The sequence below is a fragment of the Lepisma saccharinum genome, chromosome 1 (assembly GCF_977018435.1).
Source record: "Lepisma saccharinum chromosome 1, izLepSacc3.1, whole genome shotgun sequence".
NCBI lineage: Eukaryota > Metazoa > Arthropoda > Insecta > Zygentoma > Lepismatidae > Lepisma > Lepisma saccharinum.
The window spans coordinates 36,590,189-36,611,718 of NC_139229.1; the positions used below are offsets into that span (position 1 = coordinate 36,590,189).

Sequence of the window (21,530 nt, forward strand, 5' to 3'; positions counted from 1 at the left end):
ATCTTTGACCTCCCTATAACTAAGGGTCCTGCTAGAGGAGACAACCTCAATAAAAAAAACCCTATCCCAAGGTGTGAGTTGCCCGTGCCGATGGGACAGTGTTGGCTGCAGGGGTAGTTGCACTCACGAACATGGCCGCAGGGATTTAGGCTTGGTCCTTGCGTAGCCTTCATTTTTGGGGGTAGGCCTTCCTCAGCATAGAGGGCATGTCGAGGCGACAATGGACCCTCCACTTAAAATCTTACAGTTTATGGGAACTATATCACCTTTTAACGGGGGGAAACCCTCAAAGCGTGGGAGGCCTTTGAGCCCGACGAGTTTATTGGAAAAGACAGGGAACGTCACGTCAGTGCCACGTTACCTTTTAATAAGCATTGTAAAAAAGAAAGAGAGTACCAATGAATGTACAAACACAAAGAGAAATGGAGCTAAATCATTAAAGGACCTGTCACTGTTCCTTATAAAGAAACAAGTGGACTATGCCGCTGGAAGTGATGTCCCTGACATCAAAAAACTGCGCAACGGAAGCCTTCTCATCCAGACAAGTACAGATCGCCAGACTAACCTCCTCCTTAAGCTTACAACCTTGGGCGACTTGTCTGTTCAGGGGGAACCTCACCGTCAACTGAACAGTTGTAAAGGTGTTATACGCCACTGGGATATTTTGAACTGCACAGAAGAAGAAATCCTTGAAGAGCTCTCCGATCAACATGTGACAACAGTGCAGCGAATCAAGACCAAAAAATCTGGAGAACTTTTACCGACAGCTTCTCTCATTCTCACCTTTAAAACGACCACTCTCCCGGATGAGGTACAGGCTGGTTATTACAACCTCCATGTCCGGCCGTACATCCCGAACCCGATGCGGTGTTTCAAATGCCAGCACTTTGGGCACACCCAGCCTTCTTGCAAGGCCACTACTGCCATTTGTGGCAAATGTAGCGAGCCCGACCATGGGACAGAGCCATGCTCATCTGGTCCCTCATGCATCAACTGCAAAGGCAAGCACCCAGTCTGGCATTGTGACTGCCCCTCTTTCCAAGAGGAAAAGAAGATCCAAGAGTTGGTCGTGACAGAGAAAATCTCTGCTGGCGAAGCGAAACGACGTCTCCGTGAAAGTGTACGCACTACTTTACCTGTGCCATTTGCTACAGCTGCTTCTAATGCTCTTGTCCGTCGCAGTATTGGCATCCAAACCAGCGACGTGTCCACCCAGACAACAACAATTACCGGAGTAACTCACCCTGCTCCGAGGAAACCAGCAACCACTACTCGCTCCACAGAGAAGAAATTGAAGCAGGTTTATAATAAAGAATAGTTCCTAAAGTCTACTAGCTCTCCAGTCATGGTGGCAACCACCACCCTGAAACTTAAGGTGCAGCTAAAAGCTGCCTGGCGGGCGCTGGTGCTAAAAGCACCTGCCACCACTCCCCCTTGCCCATCCCATTTGTCCTCTCTGTCCTTACCCGAGGACATGATAGAGGACGATGCCGCGGATGAGGAATATACGAATATACGAAGGTGACAGGAATATCGAAAAGAGCACACCTTAGAATTCCACGCTAAATCTTACATCATGACCTCCTGTCTCCAATGGAACCTTAACGGTTTCCGTACGCATCTCGAGGAACTGCAAATTTTAATATCCGAATTTGACCCTGCCATCATATGTCTCCAAGAGACACATTCTCGCCCAAATGAATCAGTGCTTTTTAATGGATACACACTTTAACGCACCGACAAGCTTCCTGAGGGTCGTCGTGCTCACGGTGGTGTTGCAATCGGTGTTCGAGATTCCATCCGATCAACGCCAATCTTTCTCACCATTCCCCTCCAAGCTGTTGCTGTGCGGGTTTCTCTACCACAGCCAATAACTGTGTGTTGTGTATATATCACAAGGGAGGAGCGATTCTCTTTTGAGGACCTCCTCTCTGTATTCCTTCAACTCCCATCTATGGTTATTTTGGGCAATTTTAATTCTTATCATCGTTTATGGGGCTCCTTGCATACAGAGCCCCGGTGTACCAGGCAAAGAACGCACCACAGCCTCGAGTTACAGGCCTATTGCCTTAACTAGCTGTGTGTGTAAGTTGATGGAATGCATGGTCAACAAATTTCCTTGATAAGCAATTTTCAATGTGGTTTTCGCTCCAACCGTTCCACAGTGGACCATCTGGTTCAACTGGAATCACATATTCAGGATGCATTCCTCAACAAGGAACATTTACTAGCAGTTTTCTTTGACCTCCAAAAGGCATATGACACAACATGGCACTTCGGCATCATCAAGCAGCTTCATTCTGGGGTGTGCGTGGCCATATGGCTTACTTTATTCAGAACTTTTTATCAGATCGTTCTTTCCACGTACGTGTTGGGAACTCCTTTTCGGATCTTCATGAACAAGAGAACGGTGTCCCGCAGGGCAGCATACTTAGTGTGACTCTGTTTGCCATAGCAGTGAACATTGTTGCCCCTGTACATGGTCTCCTCTATGTAGACGACCTCACGATCTTTTGTCGCTCACGGAATCTCGCGTCAGCTTCTCGTCAACTCCAACTGAAAATAAACCATTTGTTTGAGTGGTCCTCCCAAACAGTTTTCACTATCTCATCCACTTTTGTCGTCAGCGTACGTGTCATTTTGATCCTGACCTGTACATGTCGAAATCTCCCCTGCACTTCGTGAATGAGGTCTGCTTCCTAGGCCTCATTTTCGACAAGAAATTAACATGGCTACCTCACCTTCGCCAGTTAAAGTTCTCTTGTCTTCGAGTTCTCAACCTTTTACGTGTTTTATCTCATACTTCTTGGGGTGCTGATAGGAAATGTACTGCTTCGCCTGTACCATGCACTCATCAGGTCGAAGCTCGATTACGGTTCTGCCCGCCCATCTAGACTTTGCATCCTAGACACCGTCCACCATGCTGGTATACGTGTGTGCTCTGGTGCCTTTCATACCAGTCCAGTCGCCAGTTTGTACGTAGAGGCATCTGAGCCGTTGCTGTCTCTGCGAAGACAGCGGCTGGTAGTGAACTACTTCCTCCATCTTTGCTCGATGCCTTCACATCCTTCATATCACACCGTCTCAGACGAGAGTAGACTGGCAAGGTATCGACTCCACCCTAGTATCACTAGACCATTCAGTGTCCATGCAGACAAGATCCTGTCAGCACTTTGTATTGACAGTGATCTTTCTGGCGTCTCTCCACTCATTCCGCCTCTCCCGACATGGGAGTTTCCTGCATCTTCTATCGATTTCTCTCTGAGTGCCCTTCCAAAGGCAGAAACACCACTGGTTGTTTACCAGCAGCGGTTTTTAGAGCTTCGTGCGAAGCACCCAAATTTTAATGTATTTTATACGGATGGGCTCGACCCTGTGGCCGAGTGGTTAGCACATCGCACTGCGACACCAAGGGTCCCGGGTTCGAATCCTGGTCGGGCTTGGTTGTTTGTGAATGTCCATTCATCAATTTCATCATTTCATCACTCATCCCCATCTTCGCAAATTAGCCAAGAGGCACAAAACGCGAAGTAAAATAAACTAAATCAATTTATAGGGATGGGTCCAAGACAGTCAAATCAGTCGGTTGCACCTTCGTCCTAGAGTTCTAAAGTTCCAGTTACTCACTACATCCTGCCTGTTCCATCTATACGGCAGAGTTGTACGCCATTCTAAAGGCACTGGACTTTCCAGACGAATGTTCTGAAGAAAGTCCTTGTGTGCTGTGATTCGATCAGCATGTTGCAGGCTCTGGATTTGCCGTATTCCCGGCATCCGGTAGTGCAACGCATTTTAGACGGCCTGTGTCTTTATCTGCCAGTGCCGATGTATGCTTCTGTTGGGTCCGTATCCACGTGGGCATCCAGGGGAACGAAGCAGCTGGTGCTGCCGCCAAGTCTGCTGATGCAGATGGCGACGTTCTCATCCACCTTTTGCCAGCTAGCGACCTGCAGAATTTGCTTCGTTGTTCCCTTCTTGAAACTTGGCAGGCCGAGTGGGATACGGAAACGGGGAACAAGCTTCACGCCATTAAGCCCACCATATGTGCTTGGCGTTCCTCGTCCCGACCCTCTTGCCGAGAAGAAGTTCTTCTAACAAGAATGCATATTGGACACAGCCGTCTAACCCATGGTCACTTGTAGCAAGGACAGGACCCTCCGATGTGTTGTGTTTGTAATATTCTTTTAAGTATTCGGCATATTCTTGTTGAATGTGCCGATTTTGCTTACCTCCTGCAGACTTTTAACCTTTCGGGCTGTTTGTCATCCCTGTTGGGTGATGACAACAGTATTTTATCAAATGTTTTTAGTTTTTTTGCAAAGAGCTGGACTCTTCCACCGTCTGTAAGGAGGGTTTTAGTTTGTTTTTTCTGACTTTTTAATGTGTTGTGTTTGTCTCGTGCAGGTCTTTTTACAACCTTGCACTTTTAATTTTTCCCAAGTTGCTGTTTACACCCCCTTTTTAAGTTTTTTGTCAGAATTTTAAATAAGGGGATATTTCCCCGTATACATAGAAGGGTGTAAAATGGCCTTAAGTGCGAACGCACCCAAAAATTTTAAATCAATAAATCAATAATAATTACACAGTCTGAAATGTTAGAGCCACCTATCCAAGAAGTATATCATGTTTCCACATTGCTCTTATTATGAATGTCTGTTGCCTTATTATCATAGGTAAAGGTATGCATTTTTTGGTTATGACTGAAACATGAAATGTGAAATAACACACTGTAATGTTTATTTTTCATGTTTCTGTAATGTGTGAGGTGCATTTTGCTACCGTGTCTTGTCACAAAATGTAGTAAAATGAACTGCAAAATGCGAAATAAATTCTTAATCGCAAAATTTGGAGAATATTTTTAACGCAACATTTTTTTTCAGTCTGAATTAACATGTGAGTTATGCAAATCACCGAAAATTAATTCATTTTGCTGCAAATATTTGAGAAGCAAAAATGGACTCCTTTACACAGGAATAAACTTAACATTCTGACAACTACATAAATGTATAATAAGTATCAAATTTAGTTTTATTCACCATTTTAACATTGAAATAACATTTTTTGTACCCGAAATGTGTCCAGTTTTTGTAATGAAATCTTGTTATTTTATTCACCCTAAATATGTGGCTTTAGTCATAGGTTTGGAGGTTATGGTGCCAGCTCAGTGGTTTACTTCCTATCTCACCAATGAAGTTCCCTGGTTTAAGTTCCGTCCTGGACATGGGTGTTCTTTGTGAATCCTCTAGTTCAATTTCATCTAATCATCACGGTCACCAGCCAAAAATGGCAGAAAAGCGATTCTATATAATCATAGAAATTAGGGATGGGACAGATTAATCGGTACTGATTATTTCACCGATATATCTATAAATATCATATAATTGATCACAAAATTCTGCCATTTTGTTGTAATTTTTATTGATAATCTCTATGTCCTACACATTTATTAACGAGGTCTATGATTGATTGAGGGTCTTCAAGGCCCATTCATTTGGAATTTTATATCGGATTGGTAGAATTTCGGTTATCGGTATCAGCAAATTTTATATTGGAACTTTAGAGGTATCGGCCCATCCGTAATAAAAATTATATTGTTACACTATATATTATTTTCCTTTTTCTTTGTAGGAGATCTCTGGATTTTTTCTCAGCCAGCCACTATGCAGCTGCTTTGAAAGTCGATGCAGATTCTGCAGCTGGGGAGCTCGTTATTCGAATACCACAAGAAGCATGGCCTCAGATAATTGAAGGCCGTCCACTGAGGATAGGCATAGAATTTTCTATAGAGCAGCCACAGGGAGGAGTGCACTTCGTTGTACCGGACTGTGAAGGAACTCTTGCAGAAGTAAGTCTGTGGCCGACAACATACCAGTCTATAAACTGTACTGGTGATTTTTTCTTTACTGGGAAACGATGATCTAATGTGATTGGGTAATCCCCAAACAAATTATACTCTGTCCCAGCTAACTGTGGAGCAGGCAAACGAAAACAAGTGTCTGCACAAGTAGTAACACGAGATGACTCCAACAATGAACACGTAAGAGGAACGGAATTGCGTGGAGTGGGGGAAAGCGACTGCAGTTACCAGCCTTCCCAGCAGTGTGTACTGCTTCGCTCTGGCCAGTCGTTTTCCTTCGCTTCTCTGACGCTATGCACAGCCTTGCTCCACTGTTAGCCATTTGTTATTTCATTAACGAAGGAGTGTGATCACAAGTAAAATTGAATAATCCGGAGATTTCTGGACTAGGGTCTCTAATTCCAGAATCTCGATCTTCGATACCGGCAAACCATTTATCCTCTCCTTCGGATCCCACTTTAAACTGTAGGTCCCGTCCCAATTAGCCTATGTGAGCATAAAAGTGGACTTAAAACAAAACTCAAATGCTCACATGACTGCAAAATAGAGTAGATATGTGCCGAAATAAGCAATACATAATGGATGTATAGATGATGATAAAACATAATGAAAAGAGAGAAAGCAAAATACGTTGTGTAGAGGCTTGACAGTCTTGACACTACTCAGCATGTAATAATACATCATTTGACCTTTTTATGCTATTTATAGCATGCATGCATTCCATACATACATTTATAGCAACCTAATCTAAACTAAATCTAACATAACTCCAGATCCCATTGGAATCCCATTTTTACATTTTGAACAGTTCTTAAGTATGTATGTATATATGTATGTGTGATACATGTATATTTTTTTAAAAAAAATTAAAAGGAACATTTTTTTTTTAGAAAATGGCTACCAACATTTTCTTTACACCATCTTCATTTGTTTTTACCTGCCAAAGACGTAATATTTCATGCGAAAGAGCTCTTCATGATCTTTCCAACAGTGCGTGAATCAGTTATTTCAGTCCCCTGATTGCCAAAATATTGCAATTGAATGTTAACAAGGTGTTGGAAAAAGTTGTCAAAATCGCTCATTTTTCACCCCTGTAATTTCCGAAATACAAAAGATATGGATCTGTAACTTTACATATTTTCCTACCTCAGGTGGAAAAGCATGCCAAATTTCAAATGAATCAAAATATGTGAGGTTGACTATATTAGGCGGTTCTGTCATTGAGGTCTTGCTTCAAACTTTAGTGTCTCATTTTTGTGTACCACAACACAAATTAAATAAGCAGCATGATCTGTTACAATTACAGTGTGTTTTTAATAGGGATGGTACTCTATCAGTATCGGTTTATTGGTAAAATTACCAATTATTTTACCGATCCGATATGTCGATAAATATCTGATAATTTAGTGCAAAATTTTGCAATTTTGTTGTAGTTTTTATGGATAATCTTCATGCCCTACTTTCTAAAAAAGTAAATGTGTAAATATGCAATTTCTTCTGCCCTGCTATCACCTTGAAACACACATTTATTAAGGAGGTCAATGAACCTTTCAGGTTCTTCAAGAACCATTTCTAATTTTATATCGGATCCGTAGAATATTGGTTATCGGTATCGGTACTTTATCGGTATTGGCCAAAATTTCATATCAGCCCATCCCTAGTTTTTAATCATGCTGCTCATTTGTTTTGTGTTGTACACTGAAATATCTTTGCTGGAACATGGTGTAAAGAGTTTTTTATAGTCATTTAAATAGTCACATTAAAGAACAACCAGTCGTAAACATTCAAGAAAGTGTTCAATAATAACGTTCATCATATACTTAAACTTCTCCCTCATTCCTAAGTGTATTTCTGTTTTATCTTAAATTTTTCATTCCTTATTTCCAGCGAGGAGCCCACATGTTCACATATGGATATGAGAATTCCTCTCGACTGTGGTTTCCATGTGTGGATAGCTTCTCAGAGCCATGTACCTGGAAATTGGAATTCACTGTTGACGACAGTATGACTGCTGTTTCGTGTGGGGATCTTATAGAAGTAGTGTACACTCCTGACATGAGAAGAAAAACCTTTCATTACTTCTTGGCAACCCCTGCCTCAGCTGCCAACATTGCCTTGGCTGTGGGGTAAGTCAAGTGTATTAGGAGCATATGTATGTGTGCATATTTGGGTAAGAAATAGATCCTAACTCTGTTTATATATTTCAATTTCATTACAGGAATTGAGTAAGTAGGAGCAATTTTGAAAAATCCAAGGATTTTACGTTTGTGTTCTTGGTAAGGCATGGACATTTTAAATTATTTTTGTTTCTTCAGCATTCATTAATGATGTCACAAAGCAGAATATTTACAATCCAATGCACTTGTCAATAATCTTTTGAACTGATTCCAGTGCCTAGATTGAACCAATTCTGATACATGTTATTTTGTAAACTGTAAACGCAAATGCTGTAGAATTTTCAGCATGACAAAAATGTAAATGTTTCAATAATAACATTACTTGTTAAGACACTCAAATAACACACAAAATGCATGTAGAAAAACACTTAGGAGTTCTTCCGAGCTTTCGACTCCTTCACGGAGTCATTTTCAGGGCTGGTAGAGGGAAGACGGAGTGGTAGTTCCACTGGCGCAACCGCGTCCACTCCGTCTTCCCTCTACCAGCCCTGAAAATGACTCCGTGAAGGAGTCGAAAGCTCGGAAGAACTCCTAAGTGTTTTTCTACATGCATTTTGTGTGTTATTTGAGTGTCTTTGTGTTGTGCTGTTTGTGTGTTATTTTAATGTTTTAACAAATATATTGCCGACAAGTGACGTAAGAAATTTTCTACTGTCAATAACATTACTCTGATACAAAAGCAAATATTCAGATGTATAATTTACTATTGTAGTTATTATAAACCTCTGTCCTAAGATGACGATCTGTAGTACAGAACAGCATTTAGCTGTTGGGTGCTAGAACTTTCCCACAATAGAAATACATTTCTTATTTTCTTGTAGTTTACGGTTATTACAAGCATAAGAAAACAGTTTTTTCTTTGTGACGTTTCAGGAGAACACACGCTCCTTTCATCAGACACTAACAGAATAAACCAAATCAAAAAACAAGTCGCAAGAAAACTAAAGGAAAAGAGAAATACAGACAATGAAAAATCTGTTAAAAAGAAATTTGTGTGCATTCCATTCCTCAAGGGATTCTCACATAAAATTGCAAAAATTTTTAGAAGTTTTGATTTCAAAATTGTTTTTAAATCACCAAGAAGCTTGGAATGTACATTTAATGAATTCAAAATGAGAAACTCTCTACCAGATGTGGAAACCACAGGAATATATAATATAAGTTGTTCATGTTCAAAGGATTATGTGGGACAAACAGCAAGGAAAATGGCAATAAGATGGCACGAACACGATTTGGACATTATAAAACTAAACCCAAGAACAGGTTTGTCAACTCATATCATCGAAGAGAAACATTTGATTAAAAAGAGAAGGGTTTTAAAAAGATTAACGGGAAACACAGAGTTGAATGTCTGGGAAGCTTCGTTCATTGCAGAAGAACACTGGAATAAATTAAATAATGAAAATGGTAACGTAGATCCAGTATGGAGTTTTCTTTTTCACAAATGGAGTAAGCCACCATCTTTAAAATTTAATGTAACAGAAAACATCAAGAAACTTTGTGAAAACAATGATGAATTTGAATTACCTGATGATATTTGGGATTCATAATTTAAAAAATCTCAAATAAAAATAAAACAGACTGTTTTTTTCACAGTTAAGTTGCTATATTACAACAATGTAACATTGACAACATCCATTATACAACGGATTCTTTTTGTTTAAAAATTACTAACCATTGTTATAACTGTATCTTTACTCAAAATGAAAATAAATGTCTGATGAAAGGAGCGTGTGTTCTCCTGAAACGTCACAAAGAAAAAACTGTTTTCTTATGCTTGTAATAACCGTAAACTACAAGAAAATAATTCTATAATGCAAGCAATGCGTACATACAAGAAAAACTATAATACATTTCTTGTTTCATGTTAATGTAAATGCTTTCATTGGTTTGAAGTTATGATTGAATGTTATCCAGACATTTCACATCCCGAAATCTAGTCCTATTCCATAGTTCTGCTTTTAATTTGTTTCTTAAAACAACCTACTAATGCAGACCTTGCTGAACCTAATTTTAAGGATTCCGTGTGCTGTAAATATTGCATTTGTCAATCGTGGTTTATTTGTGTGATTTTCCTTTCAGGCCTTTTGAGATATTTGTTGATCCTTTCATGCATGAAGTGACTCACTTCTGTTTACCACAACTGATGCCAGTGCTGAAAGTTTCGGCCCATTATATGCATGAAGCATTCGAATTCTATGAAGAGATTCTGGCTAACAGATACCCATATTCATGCTACAAGCAAATATTTGTGGATGAGTCGTATCATGATGTATCAGCATATGCCACCATGAGCATATTGAGGTATGTAAATATATTTTACTTGCTTTAACTTGCATGCCTTACACTGCCTCCCTCTGCATTTAATACGTCTGGTTTTACATTTTTCATCTTGGTATATATTATTTTTTTGTTTCCATTAAAGCAAAATGTTACAAAATTTTCCCATACCAGTATTTTAAGCACTTTAGTCACAGTCCTGTAAAAAATTATGAATGACGCACCACTATATTTCTGTAATCATATTACATAGTTTCTGTGACACCATATTTAAACCATAAATAATCATTTCCATTATTTCTGGGTGTAATAATTTATTTTATTGTTAACCTTCATGGTACTAACATTTTCTCTCGTGTAAAAATCATTTGGTGAGCGATGATACACATAGAGTTTGTTGAGGTGCTTTGAGCAATGTCGTTTGTTGGAAAGGAAATTCATCATCCTGTCATGAGTGGCAGTAATTACACAAATAATTGTGTCAGTCAGCATTCATTGTTAGGTCCAAATGTTTTTTAGAGTTGCACTGTATAGTACGAGGCAGAAAAACGAGGCTCTGGTGTTTGGACCTATAGCCAGTATAATCTTCGTAGGACTGTTTGTGTTGTCGTGTGTTTTGTCCTTATGTGTGCTGAGTGCCCCTTTACATCCTCAGCTTTTAACTGAAGTCAGAATGTTTTAATATTTTAGTTAACGACATTACAGTTATTTTAGTTAAGGTATGGGTCTGGACCCAGTATAACGTGGCAGGTGCAAAATAACCTTTAAGTGCTGATGGACCCAAAAGTACATGCAGTGTCAGTTGCAGTCATGGCTCCGTGGACATTGGAGCATCGTTTGTTCGCATAGGACAGTTTCATGAAAAGAAGTAAATGGATCTTTGATGCCTGATATTGAAATGGCACCGATAGAACTGCTGTGTTTCAATAATCGAAAAACTTTTCACGAAAAACTGCTGTATGGGAACAAACTATGCTCAAATATCCACTGTGCCATGACTGCAACTGACATTGCATGTACAACTGCCATGGGAAGCCCAGCAGAACCGAGCCGAAAATGGCATGGCTGAGCAAGTTCAATGCCACCCTACTTCCAACTCTACCCCCTCTCCCTGCTTCGAATTCTCCACTTGAAAACCATCCGTTTCCCATGACGCACCCTTTATTTATCAACAATCATGCGGTGGAAGTGCTGACCAGAGGTAAATAAAAAAGCAAAATTTCGGTGTTATAGCAGTGAAAAAACGGATCAAAACCAGTATATAAAATGACAATTTGGTTTTAAAATTGTGAACATAATCCAAAATTTGATTTACAAACTGCACTTATTACAATAATAAACATAACCCTTTTAATAGTACATTTATGTAGTTACCAGAGTATTAAGTTTATTCCTATATAAAGAGGTCCATTCTTGCTTCTCAAATATTTATGGGCCTCCCTGATGATGCAGTGGTAGCGTCGTCGCCTTATAATCAAGGGGTCCCGGGTTCAATTCCCGGTGGAGGCACAAGTGGTTCGGATTCCACTTTAAACTGTAGGTCCAGTTCTGATTAGCCGTACTGTGCATAAAGTGGACTTAAAACACCAAATCAGTCAAAAATCAAATATTTATAGCAGAATTAATAAATTTTCCGTAAATTCCATAACTCACAGGATAATTCAAACTTCAGAAAGTGTCGTGTCCTTAAATAAACTCTAAATTTCATGTAGAAGAGTCTATTTCACATTTTGCATCATTTCGTGACAAAACAGGGTAGGAAAATGAACCTCACACCTTTCAGCAACATGAAAAATTAACATTACAATGTGTTATTTCAGATTTCATGTTTTCGTCAAAAATGAAATATGCATGCCCCTATTGATGACCCCTTCTGAAGACACCCAAATGTCAGGGTCCCAACCACCTTAGAATGCAATTGCAGGTTAACAAGCCTTTGGTGCCTGAAGCTGCAACCAGGATAGCCTCTGTTGTGCTGCCCCTATATGTTTGTGATTATCCCTGTATCCATGTCATGTTATCACAATTCATCCTCATCTTCGCAATTAGCAAAGTGGCAGAAAACCGAAGTAAAATAAATAAGTCAATCAAACAAAAATCATCACCTTGTATACATTTAAATTAGGGATTTGCCGATACTGATAATGTGCTGATATTAAATTTACCAATAACCGATATTCTACCAATCTGATATAAATTTCCATATGATTGTTGAAAAACTTGAAGGGTTCATTCACCTTCTGAACAAATACGTGTTTCCAAGTGACTGCAATGCAAAAGAAGTATATTTGTAGAAATTAATTTTTCTAGAAAGTAGGGCATAGAGATTGTCCATAAAAATTGCCATAAATTATAAGACATTTATAGATATATCGGATCGGTAAAATAATGTGTAATTTTACCGATGTCAACCGATACCGAAAGAGTACCCTATCTTATCCCTAATGTAAACATGTATATCTTAGTTTTACATAGATCAAGTATAGCCACCCATGTAATACCCTTCTTTTTAATCTTGTGCTGAATGTCCAAATTGATAATTTGGCACACATAGCAATGGATAACAGCAGGAACAACCAGAATTCATAGATTTAGATGCATAACTAATCGATTCACTACAGAAGTCATAATGCTGTTACATTGTAATGAGTAGATCATGTGGTCTATTTCCAGTGGAGGCACATTGTACAGTGCTTTCACATTGTACAGTGCTTTGGATCCCACTTTAAACTGTAGGTCCAGTCCCAATCGTCCAAGCTGTGCAAAAAGTGAGCTTGCGTAGGTGGCTGTAGTAGGTTAGTTTATTATCAGTGATCATTGCAGTCTGCAGAATCTGTGCATAGACGTAAGTGTGATGGAGATCCATACTCACAGAAAGGGCTTTGATGATTTGAAATCATATAGGATTTTCTGCCGCAATTTATTAGCTGCTCACATATGGCTTTTGGGTGGGGAGTTACAGTGTGTTGTATAGAGTGTTTATTTGTTTTACCAAAAAACAATCTGAGTGTGTTGTTTGATTTTCTTTTAGCACAAACCTTTTACATTCGTCTTCAATAATTGATCAGACATATATAAGTAGGAAAGCTATGGCCCAAGCCATTGCAGAGCAGTTTTTTGGATGTTTCATTTCAATGCAAAGTTGGTCAGATGCATGGCTCCCCAAGGGAATCGCAACATATCTGACAGGATTATATGCGAAGAAATGTTTTGGAAATAACGAGTACAGAGAGTGGATTCATTCAGTAAGTAGTGCAATTATTTTACATGTTCGTTGAATATGTTTAAGTAAATGTGTTCATTTTACACTTTTTGAACCAATAGAAAATATGGTAATGACATCATTAACAGCTCAGTTTGAAGTCTTATTTTATTTAATGTGTACTTTCCAGTAGATAAAAAATACAGAACACTATAAAAAAGTAGCAAACATCACATGCTGTGATAAATGTTGTTTTTTGTGCTTTTTCCCTTTAGGCATCTTTTTTTTTTTTTTTTTTTTGCACATTGGTAACATTAAACAAAAAAAATACATATTTGCATTGTTAATGGATAAGAAATTGTTTACCTCCTTAAACAAATACATAGGCATCATTGTGTTTTGCATTTTTTATTATCATACAGATAAATAAAATAGATATATATGAGCCACCCATTCTTAATAAATTGTTTTAAAAGAGATTGAATGTGTATGATTTACTTGAGAAATAAATATTCATTTCTTTTATTCATGGAGACATGGATATTTCATTTTTGACAGAAACACAAAATGTAAAATTTTAATTAACGTAAAATTGAAATTTTAAATATACTATACTTAAAGAAAGTATTCACTTATCCACAATGCATGCATGTCTACAAGGTTAGGTTAGGTTATTGCACAAGTAATGTTTCATTTTTCCATATTGTGAATTGAATTGCTTGTTCAGATTAATTTTGAGGGACCATTGTAATTTTGAGAGACCATTGCCTTCATTGCACATGGTGATATGCAAACAAAACTAGCAGATCTGATAGAAAGTGCAAAAAAAGCAGGACTTGTGATTAACTCCAAGAAGACCAAGGCACTGAGGATTAACTCCACAAAAACAGACCCGTTTAATATTGGTGAAGAGATTATTGAAAATGTGGATAGCTTTACTTACCTGGGTAGTGTGGTGGCAAAAGACGGAGGGGCGGCACAGGATGTTTCTCAACGAATCCAAAAAGCAAATGGCACCTTTGTGAGGCTCTATCCAGTATGGAAAAACAAGAAGATATCTATGAAGACCAAACTTCGTATTTTTCGAAGTAATGTTAAGTCTGTACTGTTGTATGGGTCTGAGACATGGAAAGTGACAAAAACGATTACCTCTAAATTACAGACCTTCATCAATCGCTGCCTGAGAAAAATTTTGAATATCTTTTGGCCAGAAGTGATTCAAAACCAAGAACTTTGGAGAAAATCTGGAGAAACCGAGGTGTCCATACAAATAAAGCGGCGAAAATGGAATTGGATAGGGCATACGTTGAGGAAGGAAAATGAGGCTGTCGAGAGAGAGGCACTAGACTGGAACCCGCAGGGAAGAAGGAAAAGAGGGAGGCCTAGACAAACGTGGCGAAGATCTGTTCACGCTGAGGCCTTGGAGGAAGGAAAGAGCTGGAATGCAGTGAAGAGAATTGCCGTCAGTAGGACCAGGTGGAGATGCTTTGTTGATGCCCTATGTTCCACAGGGAACAACAGGAATTAAGTCAAGTAAGTCATTGCCTTCATTAACAGAGCTTACGGCATCTAGAACAGATACACCCATTCTTAGCAAATTATTTTTAAAAAGATTTAGTGTGAGTGTGTGATTTTCTTGTGATCTAGTGTGTATGATTTAAATCTCCATCCCAGATTACGTAACCTCTGTTAATGAATGCAGTAATTCTTCAAAGTAAATCAGAAACACGAAACATTATTCGTAAAATATTAAAACTGTGTTACCGCACCCACCATGAATAGGTTATGTTAGGTTAACTTAGAAGAGAAAAGTTGAGCAGGTGTGGATGCACCGTTATTTCAATACAAATAAAACAAGCATTGAAATGTATCTATATTTTAAAAAAATATGTGTGGTAGTTTCCTTTGTATTAAATTAAAAATGTTAGTGATAACAACAAATATTGTACACCAACAGGAAGAATGTGTAATCTGTTTCTTCATAGGAGCTGAAAGAGGTAGTTAAATATGAAGAGAATTTTGGTGGAATTGTCCTGGATCCAAGCCAAGCACCTGCTCCCCTGCCTGCTTCATCTCCAGCAGCACCCCCTCGAGCACCAGATCCAGGGTTTTATTTTTCTGTGAAAAACCTGCACACAATGTCACCACAGTTCCTTATCATTCTTCGTAAGAAAGCTCATCTTGTAATCCGTATGCTGGAACATAGAATTGGCCAAGAGCTATTGCTGCAGGTAAAATATTTCAGTAAACTTTTGTACACATTGTCTATTGTTTACAAAATATTATGTAAAGCAAATTTATGTGCTAAAAGCTATAGTAAAACAATGAAATTATCGAGGTACGTTTTGTGCCTAAAGCTTTTATACTCCCCTAAGTATCAACTCACTTCACAGAATTGCCTCATAAGAATCATAAGAGTGTTAAAGGTACTAATGTTAAAAGTGTAGTATAAATGTAACCACCACTGAAAATCAGCAAACATATCATATACTACGAATGTACAATTGAAAATACTGATAGAATACTGATGTAAAATTTACTAACAGTGCATCTCTCTACAGGGTAATTCAAAATGATTTCTCCAATATAAAATGGTATATATTTTGTCTTTACAGCACCATATATATTTTGTCTTTACAGCACCAGTGTGTCAAACAAATCAAAATTTCACATCATATACAGTGTAAAGAAAAATGACAATTGAATAGCTTCCAGTGTGATCCAGTTGGCCCTCCAGGTCACCCGATATTTTAACCATTTGCTTTTTTCTTATGGCACTATGGTAACATTGTTAAGCCTTATTTCCATGTTAATAAAACATTAAAATGCTAACCAAGGCAAAAATTTATTGTATAAAAATATATGCTAAATTTACACAATACATTTTTGCCTTTGTACCATACTAAACCATTAAAATGCTGACCATGTTAAAGGGACGTTTTGCATGTCATCATTGCCCACAATTATGCCCACATTACCAACTTGTTGCTGCTCTGGAGTCTTGTGCCAACTTGCATGGCAGATTGTATGTGATGGTAACTTGAATCTCATCTCAATGTTGCTCACATTATGAAGAGAAGTCACTTAGGCACGTACTAGGTTTAGTTTGAACTTCTATGAGCTTTCCTTTACATTGAAATATTACTCACCAAATACAGCGTGTTCAGCTTATATGTATAATAAAAGACAATTTTATAACGTAAAAAGTATTAGTGCTAATGAGAAACAGTTGGCACCATTGAAAAGAACAATGTTGGAAATTTTAAATCCATTCATGTGCATGTGCAACATGGAGATGAGACGCATGCCAATGCACATGTGCAGAAAAGTCATGCCACGTTGTGAGGAGTGAATCACAATGTGGACGGCTCAGCAAAAGGTTTTCTGTGTCTTTGTCGCTTGTGGAATGTAAATCTGTGGTGCGTGTGCAGTGCCTTTTTCGTCACCAAGGACAGCTGCTCGAAGTTACCTGTCAATTATGAAATGGGACAAAGTCTGCTGTTAAAAGTAGGTAAGCATGCCAAGCGTAGTGTCAAGTGTCAGAGGAGAACGTTGAACGCATTCGATAGGTCTTCCAAAGAAGTTTGCGCAAATCCATCAGACAAGCTAGTGTACAACTAAACATCCCACCAACAACTGTGCGTACCGTGCTTCACAAAAGATTGCACCTACGGCCATACAAAATGCAACTCCATCAGAAGATTTTGCCGAATGACAGAAAAGTGCGACAAAAGTTTGCTATTGACATGTTAGAAAAGATTGACACTGAAAATGCATATCTCGAATCTGTTTGTTTTTCAGATGAGGCAACATTCCACATATCTGGTAAGGTCAATAGGCACAACTGCCACATCTGGGGGTCAGAATATCCCCAGGTCATTATTGAGTACGAGAAGGATTCGCCTAAATGGAATGTTTGGTGTGGGGTTCTCCATAACAAAATCATTGGCCCTTTCTTTTTCTCTGAGCTCATGATCAATGGCAATACTTACCTTGATATGTTACAATTGTATGCTGTGCCTCAACTCCCTCACAGAACAATTTTCCAGCAAGAGGGTGCTCCCCCCACTACGCCAGAGAAGTTCGCAATTTTTTGAATGAGCAGTTACCTGATGGATGGACCGGAAGAAGATCAACTTTTCTTCCATGGCCTCCCAGACCTCAGTCCACTTGACTTTTTCCTGTGGGGATTTGTTAACAACGAAGTGTACTGTACACCGGTGCGTGATCTTGCAGAATTACATAACATAATTTGTGCTGCAGTGAACAGTGTAACACCTACAATGCTTCAAAACACATAGAGGGAGGTGGAATACCGACTGGATACTTGTTGTGCCACCAATGGAAGCCATGTTGAGGTTTATGGGGCATAACTTTAAAATAAAAAAAAAATCGCACTTTCTTCCATCTGGATAATGAGTTTCATAAATAAATAAAGAATTTATGGCCATTTCTTTTATTATACATATAAGCCAAACACCCTGTATATGGCCATTGGAAATTGGATGAGTCATTTTTAAGTACCCCATATTATAAGTTAACATCCATTAGTTCACAATTGCATGTCTATATTCTTAATAAATGTCTGTGTGTAAACAGGCAGCTCTCATAATTTTGGTTTTCATTCCTTATATAACAAGTACCAAATCTGTGTGGTTGCAAAATATTTTTATTCAAACCAAATTAGCTATTAGAATAGCTTATTGACACACAGAAGATTAATATAATGAAAAATTAGTGAAAATTCGAAGCTCAACCCATCATGCCAATGCTCCACAGGTGAGCTACCAATCCTACGTCTTGCTTCACTCTCCAATTTCACTATGAGTCTCTTTTCAATAAGTTAATTTTTATTCACCTATCAATTTCGGTCTATTCGAAACACCAATCCCTCCCATTGGATTTGACTATCACACTTATCTACACTTATCTGGTAGACTTAGGCTTGTTCACTCCTAATGAACATTATCATGGTGGTAAACACAATCTATAAAAGGAGTTACATATTAGCCCCGTCTAGTTTCTCACTTTTTGTCTCTGCACTCATGCATCCAGTTGGTTACTTGGTGCAACACCGACTCGTCTACTTTGTTGATTTGATGTCATGTAGTATATTTGGTATCTGCACAGTTTGCACTACATTCTGGAGTGGTGTAGTGTGGTGTATGGTCACGTGGTGCATGCTAACTATAGTGGATCCACAATCAAAAAAGTCTGTGCAGACCCGTGACTCCTGTGCACCGTAGTCCTGCATGGATGGGAGGGGCAGAGTGGAGCATGCTTCCTTATGGCCAGAGTTGAACGGAAGAAGGGGGAGGTGCGCGGAGACTTTTCTCCGAAGGTTCTTTTGTTTGTGGTCGCAATATAATTGAATGAATGTTTAAAGAAGCAGACAGGCATTTGTTGAATCTTCTGAACTTGAACACCGCTATTCGTCTACTTAGTTTATCATCATTTCCTTACACCTGCCTGACACCGGGATAGACCTGCACTAAACCTAGTGTCAAGAAGTGCAGCGAACTAGACTGGGCTATTGTAGATTGTAAATGACCTTTGGTAAACATGTAATTCTGATGTGTGTTTTTTGCAGGTTTTCAATAAGCAGTTGTCGTTGGCTTCCAATGCCTCCCAACAAAAGATGAGCAGTAATCTTTGGAGTCACATGTTAATCAGCACCAATGTTTTCACAAAAGCCATTTTCACTGTGACTGGGAAGGACATGGCAGTGTTTATAGATCAGTGGGTCAGAACTGGAGGACATGCAAAATTTAACATGAGTTTTGTTTTCAATAGAAAGAGGTTAGTAAAGTGGGGTATATTTGCACTAGGATTATATATTCCTTCACAATATAATGTTATTCATGTTTGCAGTAGCAAGTTATTATACTGTAATCAGGTATTACAAGAGAGGTCATCTAAGTGTCCCCTTCCGATTTCCATGAAACTTGGCAGGTGAATAGAGATGCCCAAAGGAAGAAATACATGCTTTTTTTGTTTCGGCTAAAAAACTGTTTTAGGGGGCAAACCCCCCCCCCTCAAAGGTCAAAATGAGGTCAAATTGAAGTGGGGATCTGACCCCTGTGTCCCCCTCCAATTTCCATGAAACGTGGCAGGTGTATAGAGTATAGAGGGGCCCAAAGGAAGAAATACGTGTTTTTTTTGTTGCAGCTAAAAAATTGTTTTAGGGGGCAACCCCCCCCCCCCCTCAAATGTCAAGATGAGGACAAATTGAAGTGGGTATGTGACCCCGAAACCACGTAAATCTGGTATAGGAAGAACTCGCACATATAATGGGAACACACACAGCCCAGAACTGTAGGAATGTCGGTACCAAACGCAAGTGCTATCGTGAAGGACGAGGGTGGTTGAAGTTCTGTGCTAATAGTACTGACAGATACACAAGTGGGATACTTGAGATATGAAGTGCATATCACTGGCAAACACAGCTATCACCGACCAGACGAAGAAAGGCAAATATGCCACGCGATAGTATACAATGTGACAAAATGCGTTACATAACACACGAGACATGCTTGACACAAATGATGTGCAACGCACCCACCACGACGTATCACCTATTGGCAGTCTGTCAGGAGATACCTCACAAGCAGAGGAGATAAGAGTAAGGAAACGTGAAATGGTGCCAGGAGGCCACAGTTAAACACAATTATCAGGTGTGCTGTAGTGGGATGGTATGTACGATAAGACACCATGAATCCAAATTTCCTATGTGTGACCCAGTATATAAAAATAAGGACAACAGTTCTGTATGGAGTGAATATGGTCACACTGTTAATACAGGCATTTAATGCCAGTAGCTCCTTTAACAGCAGAGGAGGCATATGTCGCAGACATTGTGAAGGATGTCATTCAAAGATGTATTGAAGATCCTGCATACATCGTGGAATTTGCTACTTCCTTGGACTTTGACCAGCAAGACAATACGTATGCACACGCTTTGGAAGATACAGATGATGATATGGAAAAAGACTATGCTGACCATTGTTCACCACATACTGTATCCATTGGATATAAACGAAGAGTAGTTGACTTTCGTAAGAGTGGACAGAAGCAACTTTTGTCTCTGACCGCCGTTCAAAATCAGTATAAGAAGGTTACCTCAACACGGCAACTACAAAGATGGGAAGAGCAGGTACATGCAGGAAGAACATGGAAAAAAAAAATCTGTCAGGTTTCCAAATACGTTTTAGAAAACTTTAGTGATGCCATGCAAGCACAGGCTGTAATCCATGACATTGATATTTGGAGATGGGCTCTGCAAGCTAAAGCTGAATTGGACGTTTCTCTGTTTACAGCATCACGGTTTTGGCTTTGGAAATTCAAGAAAACAAATCATATCGTGTCCCGGAAGGTCACCAAATTCATTACATGCACATCTGCTGGCAAGGAGAAACATGTTCAGAACAAACATGGCTGCTTTGTGAATACTGTTAAATCATGTATTGCACAGTACTCTGTCGCAAATGTGTTGAACTCTGATCAAAGTGGTTTCAATTTAGAAATACGAGGGTCGTTCAAGGAAAAAGTTTCCCTTTTTGTTTGGAGAAAGTACGAGCCCGATAAATGAAATGAAACTAGCAATGTGTTGTTTCGGCTTTCCTCTATATTTACACACAATGCAATGTTCGTGCGGGCTACCGCGCATGTGCGGAACGTGATTAGCGTGAGTCATGCAGTGAGAAATGTGCCCTGGCCATAAGGAGTTATGTCCATGACTATCCGGGAACAACGGTGTCTATGATTTTGGCATCTCTCTACAATTGCACTGCCTTTGGTACTGACAATCCTACAGTTCTGTCCTGTGTGCGTTCCAATTATATGTGTCTGTTCTTCCTATGCCAGATTTATGTGGTTTTGGGGTCAGATCCCCACTTCAATTTGTCCTCATCTTGACATTTGAGGGGGTTTTGCCCCCTAAAACCATTTTTTAGATGCAACAAAAAAAACATGTATTTCTTCCTTTGGGCCCCTCTATACACCTGCCAAGTTTCAT

At 39.1% G+C, this 21,530-nt stretch overlaps 1 protein-coding gene across 1 annotated transcript in view; it reads left to right on the forward strand.

Annotated features, from left to right (window-relative positions):
- Nucleotides 1–21,530, forward strand: part of Taf2 (TATA-box binding protein associated factor 2) — a 76,121-nt gene that overhangs the window by 10,875 nt on the left and 43,716 nt on the right. Inside the window, exons 5-10 of the mRNA XM_083130630.1 lie at nt 5,629–5,845; nt 7,745–7,983; nt 10,117–10,338; nt 13,346–13,559; nt 15,502–15,747; nt 19,107–19,315. Coding sequence (XP_082986756.1) covers nt 5,629–5,845; nt 7,745–7,983; nt 10,117–10,338; nt 13,346–13,559; nt 15,502–15,747; nt 19,107–19,315 — 1,347 coding nt within the window. The remainder of the gene's footprint in view (nt 1–5,628; nt 5,846–7,744; nt 7,984–10,116; nt 10,339–13,345; nt 13,560–15,501; nt 15,748–19,106; nt 19,316–21,530) is intronic.